The sequence below is a fragment of the Heliangelus exortis genome, chromosome 25, assembly GCF_036169615.1.
Source record: "Heliangelus exortis chromosome 25, bHelExo1.hap1, whole genome shotgun sequence".
In the NCBI taxonomy this organism is placed as follows: domain Eukaryota; kingdom Metazoa; phylum Chordata; class Aves; order Apodiformes; family Trochilidae; genus Heliangelus; species Heliangelus exortis.
Window position 1 is genome coordinate 5,708,991 of NC_092446.1, and position 21,906 is coordinate 5,730,896.

General features: G+C 54.7%; 1 protein-coding gene across 6 annotated transcripts in view; it reads left to right on the top strand.

The window, feature by feature from the left end:
- PPFIA4 (PTPRF interacting protein alpha 4) overlaps positions 1-21,906 on the top strand; it is a 50,045-nt gene that overhangs the window by 1,732 nt on the left and 26,407 nt on the right. For 3 of the 6 annotated variants that reach the window (XM_071768269.1, XM_071768271.1, XM_071768273.1), the window contains exon 1: positions 17,191-17,505. In XM_071768269.1, the coding sequence (XP_071624370.1) occupies positions 17,269-17,505 (237 nt within the window). In that variant the 5' untranslated portion in view covers positions 17,191-17,268. Of the gene's footprint in view, positions 1-16,699; positions 17,506-19,273; positions 19,447-21,906 lie in introns of those variants that run through there. The other 3 variants (XM_071768268.1, XM_071768270.1, XM_071768274.1) reach the window with 2 other exon arrangements.

Below are 21,906 nucleotides of genomic sequence, written 5' to 3' on the forward strand. Positions count from 1 at the left end.
CAGGATGGTGCTGGTGAAGAAATGAGACTGATCTCTGGGGACTCCCATGGAGACTTCTAAGGGAGCACAGGTGACTGGTGCCATGCCCCTGGTGCCTGGAGGTGCTCAGGTGTTCTGATGAGTTCCCAGGTTTGGTCCTTGCTTCTCCTGCATCTCTTTTCCAGGGGACATCCCAGAGTTAGTGTGGGATCTGGATGAGCTGGAGGGGCAGTGAGGAGGCCCCAGACTGGCAGGTTCCTGAGACACCAGTGGTGGGACTGATGGGCAGATCTTGTATTCTGGAGTGGTCAGCTCAGCTCTGGGTTTTCAGATGTGGGATTGAACACCTCATCCATCTCTGTGCAGCTTTCTGGCCTTCATGGTGAGGGCAGCAGGTGCTGGTAGCTCGGTCTGGCTGTGCTTTGGCATTCTCCTGCAGTCAAAATGCAGATGCTGAGGGATTGAACGTGCTTGAGATTTGGGTTCCTCCAGGTCTCAGATGTCTCAGCAGGTGCCAGGAGTAAAAACCCCCCTGAAAACCTGGGTCTTTATCTTTTGAGGGCCATTCCTGCAAGCCTGGCTCTTGCAGGCAGCACCCACTGGGGTGCAGGGGGATAGGGACAGGGATGGGGATGGTGGTGTGAGGAGGAGGGGGCTGAGTGGGTGTGAGCTGGGTGGGAAATGGGTGTGCTGGGTGGGAGATCATGGCCATGAGTCAGTGCTGGGAAAGAGCCTGACAGTGTGGGAAGTGGGAGTTCCCACGGAAGCAGCCTGGGAGGCTCAGAGGGTGCTGAACCCAAACTGGGACCCAGCTGGAAATGCTTCTGGAGGTCTCTGCTCTCTGGAGACAGGGAGTGACTTTGATATGAGTGTCTGTCCCCTGCCTGGGTGGTGCCATTTCACATTTTCTGGCAAAGCAGACAGGTATGAGATTCTTTAGCAAACCTTGAAACATTATTTTACAGTTAATTTCCTCCTAAAGAATGCTTTGGTGAGTCTGAGGTTTCCCCGATGGCTCTCAAAACTGAGCTGGGAGGTCTCTGGGCTATCAACTGGAAGGGAGGGATGTTAGATCCATTGCCCATCTTTTCTTCCCAGAGAGGTGTTACATGCAATAACAGCCCCTCACTTTACAGCTGCTTTCTGTGAAACACCAAGCATGGGGTTGATCTGGTCCTGACCCAGGGTCAGGGCTCTGGTGTGGGCTCTGCAAGTGGATCTAAGCCCTTGCCAGGCTCCTGAGGGATGTGCTTGGGAGTTTGCAGTGCTTAAAGGGCTCCTCTGTGAGCAAATGAAGCCAAAAGGCTTGGAGGTGGGTGCAGGTGTGGGTGTGCTCACACGAGTTGGCATTTGGGAGGCATGAAGGGAAAATATGGCACGAAACAACTGCAGTGCTGGGGGGCAGGTCTGCATTTGGGCCCATCTGGAAGAGAAGCAGGGAAAATGATTCAAGGCTCTTTGCTAAAAAAAGTTGTGCTGATATAATTGGATTCCACTCCTGCTTGTGCTGTGGTCGAGCAGATTAAAATCCTGGTGGGGCCCTGGTAAAGCCCTCTGGTTCATTTGCACACTGAGGATGCTCAGAGGAATGAAGAGGATGTTCATCTCCCTCATTTTTTTGTGCCAGGCTGGGCATGGAGCAGCTCTGCCTTCCACCCAGCCCATGTGCAGTGATTTCCATCCTGCCACAGGGAGCTGGCAGCATCTTGGAGCTGGGTGCCAAACCTCCTCCAAAAGACAGAGCCAAAAGTTCCTGGCCAGGAGGGGACTGACCCCGTGTCCTCCAAGTTGCCCTTCCTTTCCTCAGTTCCTGGTGTTTGGAATCAGCTCACGGGTCGCTGTCTCCAGCTCTGTAATCCTGCAGGACTGACATGCCTGGAATTTATCTGAAATGCAGATTTTTTTTTTTTTTTTTTTCCCTTCAGCTCCCGGTTTTCAGTTCCTGCCACGCTTCTCTTAGCAAGCGGGAGGAGGTACCGGCTGGGCGGCTGCCTTTAATTGCATCAAAAAAAAAACCTAAAAAAAAAAAACCAAGTGGCAGCTGAGAGCTCATTTCCCTCATCCTCCTGTCCATTGCCACCGCTTTCCAGGAGAGGGCAGTTCCCAGGGTTTTTTGCTGCGTGATGCCTCTCCCTGCAGCCTCAGCTCCCCGCAGGTCGGGGAGGCAGAGCCACGCCAGGAAAAGCGGAGCTTGGGCCCAGCTCCTCCAGGGGGAGGTGAGATGTTGACAGCGTGCAGCCCATTTCTTTAAATAGCAAACAGAGTGCCCGGGGATGTGCGGCAGAGAAGGATGCTCTGGCTGCCTGACTCTCCAGCCAGCCCCTGGAGGAGACAGGATCCATCTCCAGGGTGGGATATCCAGCAGGGAAGGGAATCCCTCCCAGGATTGCTGCCCATCCATCAGCTGTACTGATTGAAGTTGTCATTTCCACCTTTCCTTGGTGGAAATTAATTTTTCCCGTAATTACAGCTGGGTTTTCCCTTCCCAGTGCAGAAGAAATGTGGAGCTGTGGGGCTGGTGGCCCCGGGGCATTCAGTAGCCAAGAGGCAGGAGCTGGGCTGCCCTTCGGATGGCCAGACCCAGGGGGAAAGGGGATGGATGTTTGGCCATGCTGCTGGCCCAGCTCTTGCCTTTCTGGGAGCCTCATTAGTGCAGTGCATCCTCAGACAGCTTCTCTCCTCCCAAAGCCTGGCTACTGGCTTCCAAAGCCAGGAGGGGTGTTTATGGCCTTGCTGTGGCATTAACACAGGTGTCATAAACTTGATCTTCATCATGATAAACAGACTTGGTGGCTGTGCCTACTGCTGTTCCCCACGCAGGAATTGGGGGTGCCGGGAGCTGCAGACACCAAGTGGAAAGATGGGCTTGTGGAAAGTTTACAGCCTCAATAATCCACTTAATCTGCCTCACAATTCAGTGCCTGGCAGCTGTACTAGCTAGAACTTGGCCTCTGTCTCACATCTCCCCCCAGACTGGTTTGCAGGAAGGAGTCAAAAAAGGTGCAGAGGTTATTTTTGTCTGTGGCTGGTTTATTCCCAGGCTGATCAGCCAGGAGAGGAAATTATTCAGATCCCAAAGTCTCCCACATACCACACAAGCACCTGTGAGGTGACGTTCTCCTTTGGGGGAGTGAGCTCTGATCCAGCACCTCGAGGGTTCAGTGAACCCCCCCACAGAGCTCAAATCAGGGTCCCAGAGCCAAAGGACACGGGCTCTGCACCCTCCTCTCTTCAGTCCTTGGGGGATGGACCTGAGCCACATGTTCCCAGGGCAGTGCAAAGCACCATGCCTTGAAATTCCTGTTTCATCCGAGGGGCACCCAGCCAGCCTGGGGTCTCCCTGGGGAGCTGTGGGTTTGGGGAGCACAGGGCAGGGTTTCAAGGTTTGTTTGGGCACAGCATCGTTCTGAGGTTGAGGAGGTGCTGTGGTGTCCTGGGCAGTTTCCCTGCAGGATGAGGTAGCTGTGGTGGAGCTGAGCATCTTCTCCATGGATTTGCTTTCCCTGGCATGCTGTGAAGCTGAGCTCTCCTCTCTCAGGAAGGGGGGTGGGAATGATGTGTGAGGGCGGCACAGCCAGATCCTGCATGATTCCCCTGCTGAGAGGTTGTTTCCATGAGGCTTCTGGCCAGGGCTGTTGTGGGGCAGGTGGGGTGGATGTCACTAGAACATGGTGCTGCCTCTGCCATCCCCTTCTGATGGTGATTTGTTTCACACCCCAGCTGAGGATGAGGATGGCATTGATGCCAGCTGCATCCCCCTCCAGAGGTGCTGGTTGCAGCAAGGATCCCCTCCCTGTGCCACCCTCTTGGTCACTGGGGGTGTCAGCTGTGGCAATGTCTGACCATGGATGGAGACTCCATCCTGTTTCCTACAGGGAGGAGGCAGGGCTGAGCCTGCATGGCAAAAGCAATGGGAATTTGGGATAATATAGGCTAGGATCAGAGGAGGCTTTGAGGGGGCAGAGGAGCTTCCAACCCAACCCCCTTAAGGACCTGTAAGGATCCATGGAGCAAACCAAACGTTGGCTGTTGCTTTGCCACCTGGAAAACTTGGCTGTGCTAGAGAGAGAATGGGTGGAAGTCCTGGAGATTCCCATCTGCCTGCTGGGAGCTGCTGTCCTTGCTCCTTGCAGTGCTTGGAGACAGGAGCTTCCCTGGTACACAGGGTGTGGGCTCCCAGGTACCTGCCAGCATCCCTGAGAGCAATGCTTTCCTGTCACCATGTGCAGAATAACACAGCTGAACTCATTTTAACCCAGTAAGGGTTTCATTACAGCCAGCAGGCTCAGCTCTTCTGATCAGAGCTGTCTTTCCTTCCAGCCCAGGTCCAGACAGGGTTTGCTTTGCTGCTGTTACCCATCTGGTAGCCAGATGTGCCACCTGGAGAGCAGATAATGTCTGAGGGAGAGAGAAGACTTTTCTTTCCTCCTCCTCAGCACCAAGCCAGGATGATAATCACTCGATTATTGCCAACACTTTGGAGCTGCCATATTAGAAGAGCATTTTTCCCCCTTCCAATCATCTGCTGCTAGGTAATTTAGTTACAAGACTTTTGCAGTGACCATTTTTGGAGGTGGCAATCGGAGCATCTCTGTGAGCAGAAATGGCTTTTATTCTGCTGCTCCTTTGTGTTTACACACACACACACACACACACACACACACACACATATACACACACTCAGAAATTTGGTCTCTGAAAATGAAGCTGTAATAAGCCCCAGCTCTGCTGATCACTGCATGGCTCTTCCTGAGTGCTGGTGTCTCTTTCAAATCACACCTCGTCAATAAATCTAATTCCAACTGCCCTGCAGCAAATGGCACCATCCTGCACTTTGAGATCTCTCCCACACGTACTCCTGCTGCCTAAAAATACCACTGCTTTAATTCTCAAATGACTTGGCTATTGTACAGCCACCATTTTTTATTTAAATATTGCTGCATGGCTCAGTGCAGGACATCTGTTACGTTTCAAAGGGAGAAATTCTGCTCTCCAGATCTGGTCTTTAAATGATGCAGTGGCTGTGGTGACCTTTGGGGTAAAGGAACCTTTATTGCTTTTGCTCTCTGTGCTGTGAGGTGTGTTAATCAGGAACATTCAGGGATGCAAGATCCAGGAGGGGAAACTCATTCCTCACGTAGCAGCAAGTGGGTGAGCTCAGGTTGGAGTCACAGCTGGCAGAGTGTCCTGCATCCTGCTGCAATGTGGTGAAGCCATGGACTCAAAATTGATAATTCCTCCAGTCTTTAAAAAAAAAAAAAAAAAAAAAACCAACAAAAAAACCCCACAAAAACAAACCAACCAACCAACCAAACAAAAAGCCCCAAATGTATTTTTGGAGGCTGAAGAGATGAGGAAACCAGCCAGCAGCCTGGCTGGCAGAGCTGGCAGACACTGGTGGTACTTGGTTTCCTTCTCTCTCCACTGCAAGTAGGAGGAAATCCAATCACTGAAGATACCAGAAAGGTTCTGCCACTGGCCCAGAGTGGGGACAAGTGTAGTGACCCAGCAGGAAAAGCCACCCCAGACCAAGATGTGGCTGGTTCTTCATCACTAAGTGTCCAGACTTTCTTGGCTCCACATGGCCTGACCTAGTGTGCCTTGAAATGCCAAAATCCTGTTGTGGAAAAGGAAGCAGAAGGATCTTCCCATGGTGTCATCTTCACCTCTACCCTTTTCCCCCACTTCCCTTCATTTCAGCAATTTACACAAGGGGTCAGCTCCCATGGAGCTGCTAGTGAGCTGGAGGTTTGACTGAGCCTGTTCTTCCCAAAGCATGAGATTTTGCAGGACTTATCCCAGAATGATCAGGAGATGCCTATAAGCACCCAGGTTAAGCATTCTCTGGGGCAGCTGGGACCTTCGTGGTCTCTTTTTGCCCTTGGAAAGTTTTAAGTCTCATATAAACAATAATAACAGAAGGGTTGGACCAGGTGATCCTTGGGGTCTCTTCCAACCTGACATTCTATGATTCTCCATCCCCCCTGGCTTGGTTTGGGGCTGATCCTGCTCTGAGGCAGCTGCCAAGTGCACTTGGTGGTACCCAAGGCTTTCTTAAATCTGTGAGGACTCCTGGGCACAGGGTGGGTGTTACCAGCACCAGGAACCAGAGCAGACTGGCTGGGAATCAGAGAATCCCAGAATGTCAGGTTGGAAGGGACCTCAGGGATCCTCTGCTCCAACCCTTCTGATATTATTGTTGATCTGAGATGTCTCAGCACCCATCGAGCTGAGAGTTAAAACTTCCCAAAGTGGGGGAATCCACCCCTTCCCCCAGGAGACCATTCCAATCTCTGACTGTCCTCATGGGGAGAAATTTTCCTCTTGTGTGTGATCAGAATCTCCCCAGGAGCAACTTGTGCCCATTCCCCTTGTCCTGTCCATGGGACTCCTTGGAAATCAGGAGTCTCCATCTTCTCTGCAGCCCCCTTTAAGTACTGGAACAAAGAAGAAGAGCTGGTCTGGACTGGTGGGACGCTGAGGGGAAGGTGATGTTGGCTGCTGTGATGGTTTTAATGCTGCTGTAGCTTCCCAGGAAGCTGCTGGTCTGGGCTGAAATCCTCTGCTCAGCCGCAGTTCCCGGCTCCCTGCGGCCTCAGGGAGATGTTTCCAGCTTGGCCCTCGCTTCTTCTGCTTTTCCCAAAAGCAAATATTGTGTGAGTGTGGAGCCAAAGCAAAGCTCAGCAGGAACTGCCCGAGAGGAGAGGAGGATAGAGGAGCATAGAGGAGGAGGATAGAGGAGAGGAGCCGAGCTCACTGCCGGGGGGGCTGGAGCGATGTTATCCGCAAATGCTGCTCACGGGTGGCTGGAGAAGCAGCGGGGAGGCTGCTGCGGGGAATCCGAGCTGCTCCCGCCTGCAAAATGCGAGAGGATTCTACTGGGGAGATGCCGGAGAGGCGGATCAGCTGGGGAGAGATGGATCAGCTGGGGAGAGCCGGCTCCTCTCCGTGGTGCAAGCAGGGAAAGGGCTTTGTGTGGCCGTGCGAGAGCGCTGGGACTTCAGCTCATCCTCTGGGGCTGGGCTGGAGCTGGAGCCTGCAGTGCTGCGTGACACTGGTGCAGCCCAGACACTCCTCTCCTCCTTTGCTTCTATCTTCCTCTCCTCCTCTCCTCCTTTCCTTCCTTTCCTTCTCTCCCTTTCTCCCCCTCTCCCCCTCTCCTCTCCTCGGCCATCACCACCTCAGTCCCAAGGCTCCAGGGCCGTGTGAGGAGCAGCAGGGTTGGAGCCGGGGCTGTGGCTCTGCTGGGCCCTGGCTGTGGATGCTGGGGCTCTGGAGGACAGGACAGTCCGTGGGGGGGTTGGAGGTGTGGGTGTCCTCTCACAGGGTGATGTTGGCAGGGATGCTGGGAGCATTGCTGCATCTATTTCCCCCTCAGGATTCTGCAAGGACCCTCAGAAAGGGAGCACCCATGCTCCTGGAGCCAAGCAAGGACCCTGTGATGTGGTACAGTGACAGTGTGACCCAGGGGTGGCAGGAGAGCAGGGTGAGGCCTCTGGAAAGGGAGCTTCAAAATATGGAGGTGTTTAACTCGGGGACTCCCTGGTCTGCAGTGAGGTGGTGATGCTACCTTGGGGCTCCCACCTCCTGCAGCTTCTGTTGCCCTCCTCACCAGCACCTCCTCTGAGCACCCCAGTTGACCCCAGTCACACCTCCAGCCACACCAGTCAGCCCATCACTGGAGTCACCAGGGCAGCTTCTGGGGCAGGCAGAGCCATTCCCAGGTGCTTGTTCCCTGTCCCACTTGTTCTCCAGCTGTTTGCCTCCCCTATCATGTTCCTGTTCTCATTGCTTATTATTTCTCTCAAGGTGAAGGCTTTTTAATAAAATCTGACGTTTCAGCCATTTTTGGGTCATTTCCTTTCTTCTACATCAATTTTCTTCCTCTTCTTCCTGGCTAAGAAGCCTTTCTTTGTCCTCGGCCAGAGGGGAGGCATTTGTTACTGCCTCTGTGATCATATTCCAGGAGGTTTGGTCAGGCTAATGAAAATCCTTCTCTATTTCTCTCATGTGTCACTTCCACTTCCATCTTCTTTAGCCTGGTTTTGTAAGGAAATTAAATTATAGGGCGTGTGTCATCACAGCCTCTTCTCTCCCTTCCCTTGCCCTCCAATGTGTTGGTCTCTCGGCAAACTTGCTGGGGTGGAGAGCCCAAAATTCTTGGGGTCTTGGGATTGCTGCTGGGGAAGACAGAGCCAGGTGATGCCCTGTCAGGAGCCAGGGCAAGGGGCTGGTGGTGCTTTGGGACTCATCACTCAGAGAACAGGGTGAAATCCCACAGCAGGGCTGTGTCCCCAAGCTGGTAGCTGGGATACCTGGCTCTGTCACCTCACTGCTTTTGCTCCCCAGCTGCTTTCTTGTGCTCAGGATGGGCACCAGAGGAGGAAAGTCACCCTGGCCTTGCAGAGGGGGTTTTGATTTGGGTCTTGGGGGACCTGGGCTGTGTTTGCAGCTGCAGACTCAGACGTGGCTGTGCCCCAGGGCTCTCCCTGCAGCAGCTGCAGCTGCTCGGAGCTGAGCTGGTGGAGTGTGAACTGCAGGGACAGAGGAGCTGATGGAGATTTTCCACTGCTGGACGTGCTACAGGAGGGAGAGGTGGCAGAGCTTTTCTAGTGGCTGCTGCAAAATCTGGTTCCCTGGTGGTTAATGTGGGGATTGTAGCTCTACTGGTGAGGGAAATCTTGGGGATCCTGGGACAAGCACAATGGTTCAAGTGCTTTGGTAGAAAGGGACCAGGGTGCTTCTTGGTGTTTTCTTGGAGCTCATTGCCCTTTGCAACAAGGGAGAGGGTGCTCATGAGCTTGTGCCCTTCTTTTCCAGCCTATTCTGAGGAGAGGGATTGTTCCAGGCTGGGGAGGAGGCTTTGTTGAAGCCCTGGGATGCTCTGCCCAGGTCTCACAGTGGGGTTGATCACAGAATGCCAGGTGGGAAGGGACCTCGAGGATCATCTGATCCAACCTTTCTAGGGAGGAACATGGTTCAGGTGAGATGGCCCAGCAGCCTGTTAAGCTGAGTCTGTGTGCAGTGTTGGGAAATCCACTGCTCTCCTGGGGAGGTTATTCCAATGCCTGACTGTTCTCATAGTTAAAAATCTTCTGGTGTCCAGCTGGGATTTCCTGAGGAACAACTTCCCTTGGTGCCACCAGGATCCTGCATGATGCAAATGTTTGGGGTGTCTTTTGGAGTTGGGTTTCCTAACCAACTCTGAGACACAGATGAAGGTAGGGGAAGGGCTTGGCAGTGTGGTCACTCCTCAGGAACTGGGTGCTTCCATAGTTCCTCTTTCTGGGAAAGTTTTGGTTTTCCTTTGTTCTCTCCATCCGCTCTTTTGATGGCCATAAGATGGGCTCTGTAATTGAGGAGATCCCAGATGAATAATCCACTAAGGAAGCTGCTAATTTGAAGACATGTCTGCAATAATTAAATCATTATCTGGAGGGAAGTAAAGAACAGATACCAAAATGGGGCTAATTAAAATCCAAACCCAGGATGACTTGGGCTCTGGGCCAGAGCACAGCAAAGTCTATTGGGGATGTCTTCATGTGTAATTGCTTTTCAGAACATCAGTCCCACCAGAAAACCCATCTGTTCCCCCTCACGAGACCAAAATTGACCCAGAAACCCTCTTGTCTTGTCCTGTCTCATGTTCCTCAGACCAGATGCAGCAAGAAGCAGCCATATGCTTCACAAAGGTCAGAGGAGATGTTGAGACTCAATCTAGGAGGGTGTTTGGGTCTTGGATCTCAAGAACAAGATTCCTCTGTATCTCTGGAAGATTTGGTCCTTACCTTCTTTCAGCCCTCAGGCTTGGCCAGTGCTCTCTGGAAATCCCCTGAGCTCTCGGAGCAAGGTGGGCTCATATCTTGATCTCTTCCAAATACAGAGGGATTTGAATCTACAAAAGTGCAACAAGGACCCAGTGCCCAGGTGGCTTTGGCTGTGGGAAGAGATAAATCTTGTTTAGATTGACTCCACACCTGAGGTGGGAACACCTTGAGGGAGGTTTTGTGTGCTGCATCCTCTGTTAGGACTCAGTGCATTGCTGCATATGAGTGTCAGCTCTGGGCAGGTCCAGAGAGGTTGAGTTTCAGCTGAAACTTGGTGAGTGGCTGCTGTGGTTGTGCTGCTGGGGGGAGAAAGGGTCTTTGGACAGCATTTTATGCCATGCCATGGTGATGGCAGCTCTGTAGGATGGGTGTTGGTGTGCAGACCCAGCCAGGCCCTGATCCTCTGCCTGAGGTCAGCCAAGCCTGAGGACAACCATGTCCTTCAGCAGGGCCAAAGCCTTCTGCAAAGGGCAGTGCATTAAAAGCCCACCTCCCATTTTCAGGATGCTGTGTCCAAGGTACATTAAATACTTCTGAACTCCTGCCCTGGGTGGATTTCTGAGTCAGGGAGACCCTTGCTGCTCTGTCTGCATAGACTGAAGGTCTGGTTTGGGTGATAGCAAGGTGAAACCCAGCAGCAGGCACCTTCTCAGATGAGCTGGCCTTGAGTCACTGTGTTTCAGCAGCTGCCCAAACCAGATCCCTTCCAATTGAATTGGTGCCTTTACCTCCTGGAGACAAGGTCAGGGAGCTTGCATATCCCAAGCATCACTCAGCAAATGCCCCAGGATGTGCAGGGCAGGGAAGGGTCACCTCAGGTGTGCTGGTGGCTGCAGGCAGCAGGGGAAGGTGGGAGGAGGACAGGGCAGGAGGGCACCAACTTCTGCTGGGATGAGCATCCCACCAAGCCCTGACATGTTTTGTTTTGTTTTTTTTTCCCCAACATTGCCCTGGGGGAGCTGCAGCATTGCAGCAGCACTGGCACTGAAATGGGGACATGGGGGACCTCAGGATGGGCAGCTTTGGGCTGAACCACTCCAGAATCAGTGCTTGTGGGTTCTGCTGGGTCAGGGCTCTGCAGGAACAGGGCTCTTCTGTAGGATGCCCAGAGCCCCAAATTGTGTTGTAAAGAAGGCAGAAATTTACAGCTGTCTGCAGAAATGGTCTCTAAACCTTCTGGGCAGTGTTGCCTCAGTTGCTGTGCAGAGGGAGTGCAGCCCCCTCTGTGTCCTGGCAGCCTCCCAGCTCTAACACACTGCTTGCTTTTCACAAAGAGGCCACAGGACATCAGCATCTCAGGCAGCAGATGTTTTGCCAAAGCATTGGGTCATCCCCTTCCCTTCATCCCTCCTCAAGGGATTTGAAGGTTTCCACAATGTTTCTGAGTGCCTGCAGGAGCACAGCTGAAACCAAGGGAGCAGGATGGGAACCAGCCAGACCTGCACCCATGTGATTACCAACATTTAATTTCTTTAAAAGCCTGCTGAGCTGCAGATGCTGTTCCCCCCTCTCCTGGTGGTGTCTCACATGGAGCAGCTAAATCATAGAATCACAGAATCACAGAAGATGCCAAATTGGAAGGGACCCATCAGGATCATGAAGTCCAACTCCTGTTCTGTGTAGGGCACCCCCAGAATCTCACCACGTGCCTGAAAGCATCATCCAAACACTTCCTGAACTCGGGCAGGTTTGGTGCTGTGACCACTGCCCTGGGGAGCTTGTTCCTTTTCCTGGTACCTAAACTAAACCTCCCCTGATCCAGCTTCCCGGCATTTCCCTGGATCCTGTTCCCACATCCTCCTGGGGGTGTTCAGGGAATAATCCCTGGTGCCTGTGCTTGGCTGTGGGGTCACTTGTCCCAACTCAGGGTGTGCAGGAGCTCCTCAAAGTGCTGGGGGGTTGCAGGGTGCTGTGTTGAGGGGCTTTGTGCTGGTGGGTGTAAGGGGGGTGGGTGCTTGTTGGAAAATCCCTTGGCGAGGGATGGATGGATGGATGGATGGATGGATGGATGGAAAGATGGGCTAGGCTTGATGATGATGGCATGGCTGGGGCCAGCACCTTTGCAGTCTTCTTGGGTGTCCATGGCTCTGGGACCTTGTTGGGAGCACAGTGGGGACAAGGACATAAGCTGGAGGAGTTCTTGGTGCCAGGCACAGGGCTTTGCCCAGGGTGCTGCTGGCGAGGACACAAAGGTCACTGTATTAGCTTAGCTCCACAGATCTGACATTTTGAGAGGGGAGAAGTTGGAAATTGAGCTGACCTACTGCCCAGCACTGCTTTTTGTGACCAGAAATGCTCAGATGGGAGCCTTGCTGCCACCCCACTGCAAACCACGACACTCCCTATGCCTTCTAGAGTAATTTTGTGGTGATTCCCTCAATTTAAAGCTTTTTTTGTCAATTTTGGGCTGTATTTTCAAATCCTCCAAACCAAGGGAACAATGCTGGGGCACAGTATTTCCTCTGGCCAGTCTCTCGTGGTGCTGAGCATCCCTAGAGGAGGTGCTCATGCAGCGTTGGGTATGCAGCATTGGGACTGTGGCAAGCAGGATGGGTGCCAGGGTCACCCCATGGGCAGGGTGGGCAGGGGCTGGAGCACCTTCACTGATCCCTGGACACGAATAAGACCCACGGAAAGGTTCAGACACTGCAGGGGCTCTGCGGACCCCAATCTTTGTACTTTTCTTCAGGTTTTTATCGCTCCGGACTCTTTTCTGAACTCTCCCCAGTGTTCTCCATCCCTTTCCCGAGCTCTTTCCCAATTCCCGCGCGCCTCGGGGCCATTTAAATCCCCCCGCGCCTTTCCTGGCCACGCCCCCCGCCTCTGCTGATTGGCTGAGCCAGCACCGGGTCACCGAACCTCCCCGAACCTCCCGAACCTTCGGGATCCTTTCCGCGGTTCTGGGCAGCGGTACCGAGAGCTCCGGACCCCCCCTGTACAGCGCGATATCCCCGGGACCCTTGGGCTTGCCTCGGGTTTTCCTGAACCCACCGAACCAGCTCGGAACCGTCCCAGGGATCCGGGACCATTTTCCTCTGCTGCAGGTGCCGAGTCACCACTAAAAATTCCTTCTGGAAGGAACGAGGCTGGAAATGCAGGAGAGGGGCAGGAGAAGCCTTCCCGCAGCCCGGGGTGGCCAGGCCAGGTCTGGTCCCTGCGGCTCTGCCCGGGGCTGTGTCTGGGGGATGAAGGGCAGGGGCTGGGGGGCTGGATGGCTCCATGTGGGGCTGGAGAGCAGCAAACACATCTCCCTTGGGCCTCCTTCCCTCTCCAAGGAGTTTGCGTCCTTGGATTGCTGGGATGTCAGAGCTCCCCTTCCCCTGCAGGTTCATCTGGTTCCCCTCGAGATGCTTCTAAAAAAGCTGTGGTGACTGCATTCCCTCTGCTGCTGCTTTAAACTGACCCTGGGTGAAGCAGAAGTCAAAGGCTTTGTCCTAAGAGGTCAAGAACAAAGGGTTTGGATGCAAAGTTATAGAAAAAAGGATGAAACAGGCACATGGATGCCCAGGGAAGGTGAAGGGAGCAGCTATTGAAGAAGGAAATGATGATAAGCAGCGTTGTGACTTTCTTGCTTTGGGTTGGTGTCAGTCCATACCCCTCCTGTCTCTGTGGATGGATCTGAGTGCAGACCAGATCCTGGAAGAGGGATGAGAGTTTGCTGTTGTGCATCAGGTGCATCCCTGCCTTCCAGGGAGCACAGACTGGTTCCCTATCCCCTCACCTTCTGGAGGAACTGGTGTTTCTCTGGCACTGCCACAGCAATGCTGCTGGTTTGGGATGGAAATCAGCTACAAAACTTCATCAGGGCAGGTGACAAGGGGGAATGTGGTGGCAGGATTTGAGGGATTTGCTTTGTGTCTGGTGGCTTGGGGTAGCACCTTCTGCCTGCTGGTGAAATCCAGCTCTGGGATATTACAGGGATAATATTCCCTTGCTGGACCAGCAGAGTTGCTGGGCCTCTGGATTCATGGATTCAGCAGCAACCTCAAACCCATCACCCTCTCTCCTCTTGGTTGAGTTTTTGGCTGCTGCAAACCCAGAAATGAAGTTTGGAGTCTGAGCTTTTCAAGTCTCTTGGCCAGGCTTGGGGATCCCACTTGTCAGGGACATCATCCAGCTTGGAGCCCTTCCAGGGCTCGTTCCTGACTGAGATCTCACCCCAAAGTGCAGAGACAGGAGGTTTGGGTGTTGCTGTGTCTTTACCCCAGCGCTCCCTTCCCACGCCAGATTGCTCCTCACAATAAACTGGGATTTCAGCTTTCTCTGGGGCCAGGTGAGGACACAGACCCCACTCAGGAAACAGGGAAACTGAGTCAAGAACCACAGCGTGACCAGAACAATGCTCACCAAAGGGTAACTCAGTCCTGGTTGAGGTGGAGATGGCTGAGTTGAGGTGCCAGGACCTGCTGAGGGGTGTTCACTGTGCACCCCCTGGCTGTGCCAGGGACCTCAGTGCATCGTCTGACGAGCTTTTTGGTGCAGAACAATTGTGTTTCTGCACAATGGTGAGGAGCAGGTGGCTTTCTGAAAATACCCACTGGAAGTTGTGTGTAATGCCTCCCCTCCCACTGGGCACTATAAATATAAGTTGAATACTAACACTTACTTCTCCCTGCAAAGAAACAGCCAGTTCTGGATATTTTCCCCCCAGATTCTCCTCTGGCTTAGTGGAGTCAGCAAGGGCTGAGGATGGGAACCACTTTTTGGGGTTTGGAGCAAGCCCTCAAGGCAGAAATGTGCCCACTGAGGTAAGATACTGGGAGTAGTTGTCTTTTATTAGTTGCAGGGTTCTTTGTACCCTACTTTAGGGGCACCTGCTGCTTCCCTGTCACCTCTGAGACAGGCTCCAAAGCTTAGAGATGCTGTGCAAACATCCTGTCCTTGCCAGGGTTGCCTCTCCAGCAAGGGACAAGCTGGGCTCTGTCCCCTGGAGAGTGCAGGACACCTCGCTGCAGGTTTGGGGTCTCCAGGTTTACTCAGGGCTCAATCACATCTCCAGCACAGATCTCCCCAGCAGTGTCTCTCCCTCTGCGAATCCCTCTCACCTTTTGCTCTGTGAATCTCACCCTTTGCTGCTAAAATTTGGCACCTTACTTCTAGCCAGAATGCCTCGTTTCCCTTATTATCCCTGGGTGTCCTGGCCACGAGCTCTCCCTGGCAGCATCCAGGTGCCATCTGTGTGCTCCCCTGCAGTCTGCAGGGCTGTGGCAGGGACTGTGGAGCTGCCATCACCATATGGGCCCCATGGAAAACTGGATCTGATTTGTCCTTCTCAGGGGACTGGAGTCCTCCAGAGGCCCCAGTGCATCCCCAGAGTAAATGTAAAGACTCAGGAGAGAGGCTGAGATGAAGCTGTTTGGTTTCCATCTTGAAATGCAGCTTTTTTCCCTGTGGATTGCCCAGGATGGAGAAGCTGAGATCCAGGCTTGTAAAACCTGGGGAGCACACAGAGAGGGGTCTGTGACCAAGCAGGGGGATGGGGTGAGGATGGGAAGGATGGGGAGAGGTCTGGGGGAGCTGGAGAGAGAAATCTGAGGAGTTCCTGGCACATGTGGAGCTCAGCTGGCTGCCTCTGATGGACACCAGCCCCATCTGGACACTGTGGATGAGGCCTGGAAGTCACCTCATTTAGGTTTTGCACCCAAATTAATAGGACTTAACCCTGGGTAAAGCTGATTTCTGCTCTTCTTGGTCTCCCTGGAGCATGGGGCATCCACCTTCCAGGAGGGCTGGCAGTGTGCTGGGGTGTGGGTACCACTGGGTTTGCTAATCTGGGGAGGGAGGACTGGAAAACATTTTACCTGCTTAATTTTGGGAACAGGGCTCATCTCCAGCTCAGCCCAAGGGTAGCAGGGAGCTGGAGCTGTCCCTTGCTCCATGCCTTTTCCTCCACCAACTCCTTTTTCCAGAGCTGCTGCAGGGACTGGATTGCAGTCCCAGTTATCCCATCATCCCTGTCCCAGTGACCAGGAAGGAGCATGAACAAGCCTCAAAGGTCCAGGACAGGATTGCAAACCCGTAACAGGTTTTATCCCACCTGAAGAACACAAATGTGTGAAGGGGGAGGAGGTGGGGCAGACACCTGTGGGATACCCTGTCCCATGTCCCCAGTGTGCAGGAGCCACTTGCACCCCAAGGTGCTGGGTGCACATTGAGGTGCTGGTGCCTTTGCTGGAGCTTCTCTATTTTTAGAGGGTTTTTTGTGTCAAACTTCCCATCAGCTGATGAGCCAATGTCATCCCAAGAACAGAGCTACTGTTTCCCCAGCCCTGGCAGTGTGTGTCTGGGTGTCTGGGTGTGCACAGAGGCATCTCAGGAATCACAGAATCACAGAAATCCTCTTGCACACTTCCTGGGAACAGGGGGGGATTTTCCTGCTGTGCTGCCCAGCTGGTGCTGGTCCAAAGGGACAGAATGGGCTGGGCTGGCCCATGGCTGCATCCAGGTCCTTCTTGTCCCTGTTGGTTTGAAAGGGAGGTGACACAAGGATATTCAGATCTCCAGCATTGTGTCTGTTGTAAGGATTTTAAAACTTGAGGGCTACCCCATAGCTGGAGCCAGACCAAAAGCCTTTGTTTGCCCCATTGTTCTGCTGCTGTCCTTGTGCTGAGGAACTGCAAAGAGCAGAGCTGGGGTGGGCTCTGCCCCTGCTCTCTGCAGCTGGGTTGGGCTCACCAGGATTTTTAGGAGCACAGAAGATCAAACTGTTGCAAAAGTTTGGGTGCTTGGGGTGCTGTTGGCTGCAAAGAGGTACAACCCCACACAGCCCATTCCTGTGGATCCTCACTCACTTTTTGCAGTCCCTTGGGGCAAAAGATGTTGGGCAGGTGTCCATCTGGGTGGGTATTTTGGGGGCAGCAGGAGGGATCTGACCTCTGTCCCCTCTCCCCTAGGTCCCCACTGTGTGCTGAAGAGCTGTGATGCCAAACGGAGGCTCCATCCCAGACCAGCAGTGAGCATCTCATCCAGCTCCTGGGACAACAGCCCCACTGGCACCAGACCCCTCCTCAGGATGCCTGGGCAGCCCAAATATCCCCCAGACCCTCCCTGTGCTGCTGCCAGCTTGGGCTGCCCACTGGGACAAGTCCTCAAGTGTCACTTTGTGCCCCTGTGAACGTCCCCATGGCTCGTTGATGCTCCAGCCCCTCTGAAAGGCATCAAAGAAGTGACACAAGGGACCGTGGCAGTGAGAAGCAGCAAGTGGGGACATTTGGGGCTGTGAGGGTGTTGTTGGTGCCAAGGACATCCCTCTGTCCCCACTGGAGTGCTGCCAGCTTTTGTTTAGCACCTATGAAGCAGGGATGGGAGTTCCCTGCACTTTCACCACCCCATCACCCCCTCCTGTGCTGCCTTCCCTGACCTGCAGGCACCTGTAGGGATGTGATCAGGACCCTGCAGCACCCAGCACCCACCCCACCGGGCACCTCCAGGACCTCCCCCCACCCACCCATCACCCCCCGCCATGATGTGTGAGGTGATGCCCACCATCAGCGAGGGGGACCCCCTGGGCCCCCCCCAGGGCTCCGAGGCGGATGCTGACTTCGAGCAGCTGATGGTGAACATGCTGGATGAGAGGGACAAGCTGCTGGACACCCTGAGGGAGACTCGGGAGACCCTTTCTGTCACCCAGAGCCGCCTGCAGGAGACCCTGCGGGAGAGGGACCAGCTCCAGAGGCAGCTCAACTCTGCCCTCCCACAGGTAAGGACCTGGCCCGGGGATGAGGAGGAGCTTTTCTGGGCCAGACAAGGGGGATCAGCCTCTTGGGGGGGGATTTGTGGCTGCTTTTTAGGATGGTTGGCTTGGTGTGGTGGCTGTGATGCTGCTGGGTGTGCTGCAACCTGTGGGTTCTCCCAGGCCAAGTCACAACCAGCTCAGACACCTCCCTGTCTCTCTGTAACCCATGTTGGTCTGTGAGCCCACGTGGAGAGGGGTGAGACAGGAATCCCTGCTGTTCCACAGGGTGTGGAGAAAAGGCAAAACCTTCCCTGGGACACCTCAGGGTGATGTGGTGGCAGAGACAGAGCCCACATTTACCCACTGGCACCGAACAGCTTGGGGAGGAGATTGTTTGGTTTGGGTGGCAGACCTGGCTTGATGCCTCCAGCCAATTCCTTGGGATGTTGGGCAGTCCTTGGTCTCCTGAGATTTCAGATGAGGACATTAACCACATCCCTTCCCTGCTGCTGGAGGGAAGCCCCCTCCCTGCCCCTTCTCTTTCCATCAGCCCCATCACCTGGTGGGGCAGTGACAATTTCTTTGTCTTGAACTTGGTCCTGAGAGGGGATGTTGGAGCCAGGGGGAGGGCTGGGACACTGCACTGAGCCATTGGTTTCTTGAGCTGTGGCAGATGGGCAGCAGGCAGGGAGGCTGCTGGAGGTTTGTGCTCAGCAAGCAGCCCAGGGCACGGGGAAATGAGAGCTGCTGGGGGGGTTTTGGGTGGTGGTCTGCTCCTGGCTCCTCCCTGCAGGACCCACTCCAGGTACTCCAGAGACCTGGACTTGAGCTCAGCCTCCACAAATGAAGATGCTCAGGTCAGAAGAGGCTGGGGTGGGTCTGTGCAGGGTGGATCTGAGCTGCCCACCCTCCCTGTGGGGTCTTCTGGGGCAGCACATGGTGTCCCAGAGCCCAGACCTGGGGCAGGGAAGATTTGGGGGGGCTCTTGCACTGCTCCTTTGTGGGTGTGGTGTGGGGATGCTTCAAACATCTCTATCCATTCTGACTGCTGGTGCTGGGCCCTCAGATTCTCCTCACCTGGGTACTGGGATTTGGGGCACCCTTGAGAGATGGAAAATGACTGATGGATCAAAACTGGTGGCACAAGCCAGGACAGAGCTTGGGCTGGTGGCCAGCCAGCTCCCCAGCATCCCTCCTCTGCTCTGGCTGGGGGAAAGCAGCTGGGGGGAAGGCAGCCCGTGTCCCCAGGCATGGAGCTGCAATGCTCCAGGCTCTGCCCAGGCTGATGAAAGGAAAAAAAACCAAAACAAACCCAGCAGTGCTTCCCCGGGAGCTCCTGGGGTCCCCATGGATGAGTTGTTCCCTGTCCTCAGAGATGCTCTGAGCCGTGTTCAGGCAGTGCCACCCCCTGCCCCCCAGCACCCCCCGTGTGCCGGGGGCTCTCATCCCCTCTGCCCCCACCCCCCGTGCGCTGCAGGGAGCAGCCCGGGTCACCCTGAGCTCCCCCTGCCCGCCCCGCACAGCGGATTAAGGAACCGCTCGGATTTAGTTCCTCTCCCTCCCTTTCCAGCACCGGGGCCCCGGCGCGGCGGCGCCGGCAGGGTGCGGGCAGGGTGCGGGCAGGGTGCGGGCAAGGTGCGGGCAAGGTGCAGGAAGGGTGCGGGCGGGTGAACTGGGTCAGAGAGGGAGGGACCCAGCGCCTGCACCCAAAGCTCCCGGGGGTCCCGGTCCAGCCGGGGCTGCCTGCACCTCTCCGGGGGATGTGACCGATCCGGGGGGCAGCAGATGGGGACCTCCCCTGCCGCTGCCCTGCCTGGCCCGGGGTGGGCAGGGGGGCTCCGGGCCCGGGCACCCCCCCTGCTGCTGATCCCTGGGGAGAGATGAGGGCTCGGGATGAATGAGGGGAGCGAAGCCAAAGGTGCTCGGGTGCCCAATGGGATTAATCCCAGCATGTGCATGTACCAGGTAAGAGGGATGGGGGGGGGGGCGTGTGGGGCTTTCCGTGGGCCTCTCCCATCCTCTTCTAACCTCTCCATGGTCCCTTTCACCCAGGAGCCTGTTGCAATGTCATATTCCTTTGGGATAGGGTTCCAGCTGGATTGTTTGAAGAAACCCTCTCGCTGGGGTCAGGTTGGGCTCATCAGTGACCACCCAGGAGGCCAACAGCCCTTGGCCAAGCCCTGGCTGTGCAGGGAAGGTGCCCCCTGGGGAGGGGTGGGTGCTGGTGGCTGGGGGGTGGATGTGTCACTGCATCCTTTCAGGGCACAGCAAGGATGCTGCAGTGTCCACACCGGGCCTGGCAGCAGAGCCAGCGATGGAGCAGGCAGGGAACGTGTGTGTCTGGGGCAAACCAGGGATGCTTCTGCACAGGGATGCTCCAGGGATGCTCCTGCCTGTAGCTCCCATTCCCCTTTGCTCCTGTGGGGCTTGGCTGCCACATGGCCAAGCCATCCCTCCCCCTAATCCATAGGGGCATCCCTCAGCCCCCAAAAGGCAGAACTCCAGGGCGATTTCCCAGGGAAACTAAGCTGCCTTAATGCTTCTTACATGATTTATTTATTCATATGGGAGCACTGAATGCGACTTAATCAGTCTGAAAGCTCTCCACTCCAATCCCTCTGCCCTCCCTGCTTGCACAGGGGCTGTGTGGCTGAAGACTGAGCCCAGGCCAGGGTCTGGGGGCAATCAGCAGCCCCAGGGCCCTGGCATGGCTGCCAGCACACTCCTGCCTGGCTGCTCCGCTCATCTGTCCCTCTGCTCTCCCGGGTGTAGGTGTCACTCTGGGGATGTCCCCTGCAGGGCTCCAGGTGTGTCCAGATGTGTTCTTGGAGCAGGATCCTGTGTGTGATGGCAGGGAGCTGGCAGGGATTCCTGTCCCCAGAAGAACAGGTTCCCAAATGTCACAGGGGCTCTGTGCTGATGGCCACAGAAAACTCCTGAAATTCTTCCTTCCAGGCCCTACCCTATTGCACCTTGGGGCTTCCTGGGGAGCCAAGAGCTGGGCTTTTTAGGGGGGGGCAGAGCTCCTAAGACTCCATGAGCTCTCTGGAGGTTCCGCAGGACTTGGGGGGGCTTCTGGCATCTAATGATCACTTCAAATTCCTTCCATTTAACTCAAAAATATATCTAGAATTAACACCTGCAAAGAGCAGCATGGAAATGGGAACCTCAGGTACTTCAAGTCGGGGTAAAACACTCACTAGGTGCAACCTTTAGAGTGTCTCAAGATTTTGGGGGAAGATGGAGGGGTCTGGTGGTTCAGCACTGAACCCTTGGAGCTGACACGATGGAAGTGCTCAGATTATTGGATCCCCATTTATTCAGCTGCACGGTGCTTCTCCCCAAGCAATCCTGGGTGGAAATAACCCACATTGAGAAGGCAGGACCCCAGTTCCCCATGGTGGGGGTCCCATCAATGCTGTGGCTGAGAGGTCCAGGACATGTCACCCAGCTGCCCAGCTCTGAGGGGGGTGATGGTCAAAGCCCTGGGTTTACCCAGCAGGATTTAATCTTTGTAATCCCACACTGCTGGGGTTGGGGTTATCCCTTTGACTGGGACTTGGGGCTTTCTCTTGGCTTGCAGCACTCCTTGTCCTCCAGCAAGGGGGAACTGAGGTCTCCCAGCACAGACAGATGGATGGACAGGGGTCATTTGCTGAGTCAGCAGCTCTGGTTCCTGGCCTGGGCATCCTTGCGTCCTCCCCACACCACGCTCCCTTGCACACCTGGCCCATCAGGACCAATCACTCCAATTAGGGGCTCTAAAATGCCATTAATCTACAGCTGGAGCCCGTTTGTTCCCAAGGCTCGGGTGCTGGGAGCAGCAGCTGCAGTCCTGCCACAAATGGGGGAATTTTGTTGGCTCTGGTGCAATCTCTTGTCGGTGCTGCAGGTGGCAGGAGGTGGCTCCGGGCTGAGGATTTGGGCATTTCAGCTTTCTGGTGCCACCAACTTGTTTCCCTCTGAGCCCAGGCTGGCACACTTGGGGTGGTTTGGTTTTGATCCCAAATGAAGCAGTTCCCAGGCTGCTGGGAGACCCACAGCTGAGTCTCAGCATCCATCCCTTGGCTGAACCTCAGACCCCTCTCCCTCACTTCCTAATCCATCACAGGGGTCTCTGCTTAGTTTGAGCTGGGGTCAGGTCCTCTGGGTCTCTCAGAAGGACAGAGGAAAATCATAGAATCATAGACTCATAAAAACACAGAATGGTTTGGGTTGGAAAGGACCTTAAAGATCATCAGGATCCAATCCCCTCCATGGGCAGGGATCCTTCCTACCAGCCCAGGCTGCACAAAGCTTCATCCATCCTGGCCTTGAGCTGCCAGGGTGGGTGCATCCCTAGGCATCCTATTCCAGTGCCTTACTACCCTCATGGTAATTTTTTTTCCCCTAATGTGTAACCTAAATCTCCCTTCTTTCAGTTTA